The sequence below is a fragment of the Mytilus edulis genome, chromosome 10, assembly GCF_963676685.1.
Source record: "Mytilus edulis chromosome 10, xbMytEdul2.2, whole genome shotgun sequence".
Taxonomy (NCBI): Eukaryota; Metazoa; Mollusca; class Bivalvia; order Mytilida; family Mytilidae; genus Mytilus; species Mytilus edulis.
In genome coordinates this window covers 38,081,649-38,087,564 of record NC_092353.1, presented here as the reverse complement: position 1 = coordinate 38,087,564, position 5,916 = coordinate 38,081,649, and the positions used below count along the sequence as shown (strand labels likewise).

At 32.5% G+C, this 5,916-nt stretch overlaps 1 protein-coding gene across 1 annotated transcript; it reads right to left on the bottom strand.

The window, feature by feature from the left end:
* Window positions 1-247: 247 nt before the first annotated feature.
* Window positions 248-2,683, bottom strand: LOC139492753 (coiled-coil domain-containing protein 43 homolog). Its single transcript, XM_071280905.1, has 3 exons — window positions 2,606-2,683; window positions 1,157-1,979; window positions 248-479 (listed from the first exon to the last, which is right to left on the bottom strand). Exons 1-3 carry the CDS (start codon window positions 2,681-2,683, stop codon window positions 355-357), a joined length of 1,026 nt encoding a protein of 341 aa, XP_071137006.1. The 3' UTR covers window positions 248-354.
* Window positions 2,684-5,916: the final 3,233 nt, after the last annotated feature.

Below are 5,916 nucleotides of genomic sequence, written 5' to 3'. Positions count from 1 at the left end.
TGCATTAAAAATACTGAAAATTAAAAAAATATATTTTCACTTATTTGCTGAGAATGCTGTTCCTTGATAAAAATATAGCAGGCTTGACAAAAAAATGTAGAGTAGAAAAAGAGTTCCATCCCTTCTCCTATAACTATTAAACTGACTTCAAATAATATTGCATATATCAAATGAACATACAACAATAATATCTACAACCAAAGCTCAATAATAAAACAAAAGCTCCTTAGATTCTTTCCCTGCCATATTCATTTTAACGGGAAAGCTGCTCCTTCCTTGTTTGCTAAAATTCATTTTGGCAGAAAGCCCTGCTCTTCATATCACCTTGAAAGACAGTGTATGCAGTTTATTTTTTTAACATCTCTGCTGGATTTTTGACGGGACACTTCTTCTGATCTTGAAAGTTGTAACTGACGTTTTCTTCCAATTGTCATGGTAACCTTTTTTTTGTTCAGTATCTTCAGATTCTCTGCTGGTCTCTTTGAAAGAGTAAATATAAAAGATGTTAATAACTTAATATAACCAGACACTAGTTGTTTCCTTTTTCCTTTTTCCTTTTTCGATATTCAAATTTTGAAAAAGGAAACAACTTGTGTCTGGTCTTAATATACAATTTTCATATTCTTAAAGATTACTTCATTTAAGTGAATGATATGATCACCTCAAATACTGATTGGTAATTTGATGCAAATTTTAATATTTTTCATATTTTACAATAGCCAAATATGTGAGAACGACAATAAATTCAATACATTTATATAAATCAGAAATTTAATAGTCAAGTAAGAATTACAAAATTTTGTGATAACAAACTCCACAGATTGGTTATTACATGACTTGTATACCATGTATACTTAAAAGATAACTAATACTGCAAGCAATTCTTCTAGTAAGTTTTTATGTTTGTGTTTGACATTTTATAATTATAAGGTCCATTATAGTTTACTTTTATACAGTAAGGGGTTTACTCATTGTTGAAGGATTGATGCTGTGACCTAGAGTTTAATATATCTAATTCATGGTTTCTAACAGATAGTAAAATTGTCTCATTTGCAATCATACTAAATCTTCTTTTTTGCATAATTCAAAATGTTTGAATCAATGATAATCCTCCATTTCTCTTGTTCTTTTTACAGTGAACAAATCATTTGGTTACCTTCCTTTTCTTCCTCTTGTACAGATGGATATCTTTGTTTCATGTCTTCCAATATTTTTCTTTTTTCTTCTTTATCTTTAGTATCTACAATTTTTAAATATTCCAGTACTGGCATTTCTAGATCAAAACTCTTATCCTGTGAGGTTGATCTAGTAGACTTTAAAACAGCTTTGCCTTTTTCTGATGTTTCTCTCTCAACACTGTCAAGGAACGCCTGCATTGAAGGATCTCTTGACCTTTTTCTTTTAAAACGTTCCCTCTTTTCCTTAGAGCTCATGTCTTGAGAAGAAGTTGAAGAAAGACTGCTTCTATCTACTGACTTTCTTCGAATTTCTGACAAATAGTTTTTCCCACTTTCTTCTTTTTCATCAAAAACTTCATCTTCTTCAATTGTTAAATCTGTCTTTGCAGATTTAGAAGAATTTTGATCAATGTCTTCTTGAATTTCCATTAAACTTTCAAAACCTTTACCTTCAATGACCTTTGTTTCTGTTTCCATGGCAACATCCTCTTCTTCTGATGTTGAAAAATCGTCAGGATTTTCCATTCTTTCAAACAATTTATCAAAATCCATCACCTCATCATCTTTTAACTCATAATCTTTAAATACAACTTCTTTGAACTCAACCATTTCGAAATTTTCTTCTTCTGAGACACTGTCACTGTCGTCTGCTCTGACAGGTGTGAAGGTCATATTGCCTGGTCCAGTCATCATTATTTCTGCTTTGACATCTTCTATTGGAACATATTCACTGTGTTTTATTGTCTCTCTTTCACTTCTTGCTTTTTGCCTATCTTCCTCAAATTTACCTTTTTCAAAATCCTGAAATTATGTTTTAAACAGCATAATCTTAATTGGATACTCATACTGAGACATTAAGGAACAACCACTTAATTCTGAGGGGTTGGGGTGAGAGAGTTGCCTGGCAAATTTGATGAGGTCATACTTTTTATTTCTATCTTAATGGCTGCCAGATTATATCTTTCAATCAGAGCTGGACAACAATATTTATTTTTGACTTCTCATAAAAGTGACACAAAAAGTGCCCACATCAAAATCTACTGGTCATCCCCTAAAGATTTGCTATAAAAGTAATTTAAAATTTACAGATCAACATATTGGTAGAATACACATATAGAACTTCGATTAAAAAGAGAAGTTAAAATAAAGTGTAGAATTTTTATTCTATTAAAATATGAAAATATAATAGCTTTATAATTACTAATGATTAGGAGATAGTTTCAGTGATATAGACAAGAGAGGTGTAAGAGTTGAAAATGGTAAAATAAATAAAACAAGTGAAACTGCGAGCTACTGCTCATTGATGATACCCCCGCCGCAAGTGGATAATATCAATAGTGTAAAAATATGCAAGTGTTCGGTAAACAGGAAGTTGTCAAGTGATGACTCTGAAAACACAGCATACAGTATAGCTGATTTATATAAACTTTGAAACCAAATTTCAGAAATCTGTGATTTGTAGTTCCTGAGAAAAATGTGACAAAAATTTTCAACTTAGCTGTCATGTGTAAAATCATACAAGTTTTTGGTAAACAGGAAGCTGTCGAGTGATGACTCTAAAAACGCATCACACGGCATAGCTGACTTATATAAACCCTGAAACCAAATTTCAGAAATCCTCTTATTGTAGTTCCTGAGAAAAATGCAACAAAAAATATTCATGGGACGGACGGACTGACGGAAGGTGATGGACAGACGGAGGTAAAAAAGTATACCACCCTTTTTTTTTTAAAGTGGGGGTATAATTAAATAGAATAGTATTTTGAATGGTGCTATTGACATGAAATCAATCATAAGTAATAAGAAATAAATTCTACATTGTAAAACTTGATAGCTGGTTCAATATTCAAAAAATATTCATGGGACGGACGGACTGACGGAAGGTGATGGACAGACGGAGGTAAAAAAGTATACCACCCTTTTTTTTTTTAAAGTGGGGGTATAATTAAATAGAATAGTATTTTGAATGGTGCTATTGACATGAAATCAATCATAAGTAATAAGAAATAAATTCTACATTGTAAAACTTGATAGCTGGTTCAATTTTCTGTGTTTCTCTTGCCTGCTGTAAAGCCAAGAGATGTTCTGCTTTTATTTCCTCATATTCCTGCCTATGTATATGTACTGGATGTAGACCACCACATTTAGTCATATCTCTGGTAATCTCGTAAAACATTATTCCTTCCCAAAGATGGTTAATAGCATTTCCTATTTCAAAATATAAAGTTTTATTTTAAAAGCATTTCATAGAAGAATGTATCAACATCTTTATATGAATTTATTACAAAAAAGCTATAAGCCTTTTAATATGTATTATCGGACCACAGATAAATTATCATGTTGTGATTGGTTAAACGCCGTCACGTGGTGACCCCCTATGAGACCGTAGGGGTTAGTAAGTTTCATAGGGGGTTCATGACGCGTTAATGGTGACGTCATCTATTAATGTTGTTGTGTTTCATTGTTTATTTTTCAACAAAACGCAGCAGAAAATTACCAGCGTCCGATAAATTCGTTATACGGTTAACTACTGACCCCCTACGGTTCCATAGAGGATGAATAATATTCGGCCACCGGCCTCACCCCCTATGGATTTTACTAACCCTCTATGGACCCGTAGGGGCCAGTAGCGGACTATAATATAGTTTTAGGGTGGTGAGGTCAATAAAATTGCATCCTAAAATATTCCCATAATAAAAAAAAAACAATTTAGAAGTTGACATACAGTTTTCATCAGTAAACAAATACCCCCAAAATATGTAATGATCTAAACTTCTTCACATCCTGTGAGAGCAAAGTTGTATTGGGGGGGGGGGGGCTTGTATATTTAATAGAGACTTTCTAATATCTACCATTAACATCTATTTCCCTACAACATTAAGATATAAATAAAAAAAAAAAGAAATTACTGTTAACAAGTTCCCAAATTGAGATATGGTAATCGTATTAAAACCTTTTATGAGCAATCAATGATAGAAGATCATACAATGAAAAGCAGTCAAAGACAAAATATGCTTTTAACATGTAACAAGAGGCACTAAAGAGTCTGTGTTACTCACCTGCATCTTCAACAATGACCCCCTTTTTTTCTTATCCTTCTAATTATTTTCCTTTTTTAAGTTTTGAATCATCTATACATTTTTTTTTTTTAAATTCAAAAATTATCATTAAAGGGCAATAACTCCAATATCGATGGGATGGAGGATTTCAAGTATTATGGCTTATTTGTAGATCATATCTTGCTGTTCATTTGCGTTATTCAAAGTTTCTATCTATTTATTACAATTTTCAAGTCTCTCTGCCAGGTAAGATCAAATAAGGAGATCAGGATTTTACATACCCCCTACACCACCATTTGTCAAGGGTATGGGAAAAACCCATAACATACAGCTATAAAAACAGCCATACCTTTTTGTTTCTTGTCATACTCCTGTTTTGCCTTGTGCAAGAGGATTTTGCCCACTAGATGTGGTGTATGTGTACATTTATAGTGAGGAGGCTGCAGGATTTTCCTTCTAATATTATCTGCTTCTTTGATATCTTTTACAGCATCACTTTTTAAAATGCACCAGAAACTTTCAACAATCCAAGCTCATCGTAGGATTCAGCTCGTTTCACTAATTTATCAGCGTAATTGTCATACTTGTGTAGATTCATTTGCGTGTCCAAAGCCATAGCTTTTGTGTAATATCTAACGGATTTTTCAAAATTTTCTTTCGCCTCTTTTGTATTTTTCAATTCGTTTTCTTTTAGTCCTATCACATACCACAATCGACCAATGCTTGCAATAAATGAAGGGATGTCCAAATTATAAAAATTTTCAACTTTTTCTTCAGCTTTCTTAAAAGCAGCATACAGATTTTCTCTGGCTTCTTCTACTGCAGGTGGATCAAGCATAAGATAAGTTTGACCTATTTTTTCATAAATATTTGTAATATGATACATATAACGATGTCGTACAAATTTATGTTCGTTGAACAATTTCTGGGCCATTGTAAGATCTTTTACTGCATTTTCCAGCTGCTTTCTTCGCATGTAAAATTTTCCTTTGAGGAGGAAATAAATTCCAAAAACAGGGGCCAAAGCAGTACCTATGGCTGTAACAACATCACAGGTACTTTCTATCTCAAAAAGATACTTTGCTACAAGTTCATTTCTGTCAACATCAAAGAAAAAACTGGCTTTTTCAATTTTCCAGAATAAATATTCTAGTTTGCAATTCCTCTGCTTACTGCTTTCCAACATTTTTTCAATCCTGTTTATTCTAGAAAAAGAAACGAATTTTGTATTCATTATGCATTTGAATACAATACTTAGTTCAAGTCAACTGTGAGTCTCTGAAATACGTCACAAAGATGGCTATATGGGATGGCATAAAAGCAATTGCATTAAAAACTAGTAATTGTAAACATCTCTATCAATGTGAAAGTAACAGTGTCTTGGAAATAAAGAGTTAAAGTGGTAGAAATTCTATAATAACTATTTGGACAATTGTTTTGTTATGTTTGCCATGTCACTTGTGGAGCAGAAACTGCTTACCTTTTCTGAGCATCTTACTTTAACCCCATTTTTTTGGTTGGTTTATGTTGTTAAGGTTGTTTAAATATAATCTTTAGTATATCTATCTGGTTTTTTTCCCCCCTTTTTAGTAACGGCGTTGTTCACTTATTTTCAACTTGTGAGTTTGAATGTCCCTTTGATATCCTCGACTCTCTCTCGTCTTTGTAAAGGTTTGATA

Bases quoted from the DNA above. Each gene is read 5' to 3' on its own strand.
- LOC139492753 (XM_071280905.1), bottom strand. From the start codon at position 2,683: ATGACAGCTAAGTTGAAAATTTTTGTCACATTTTTCTCAGGAACTACA. The intron at 1,980-2,605 runs GTTTATATAAAT...ACATAATTTCAG, and splicing joins TTCTGAAATTTGGTTTCAAA to GATTTTGAAAAAGGTAAATT. The intron at 480-1,156 runs GTAACCAAATGA...ACTCTTTCAAAG, and splicing joins ACAAGAGGAAGAAAAGGAAG to AGACCAGCAGAGAATCTGAA.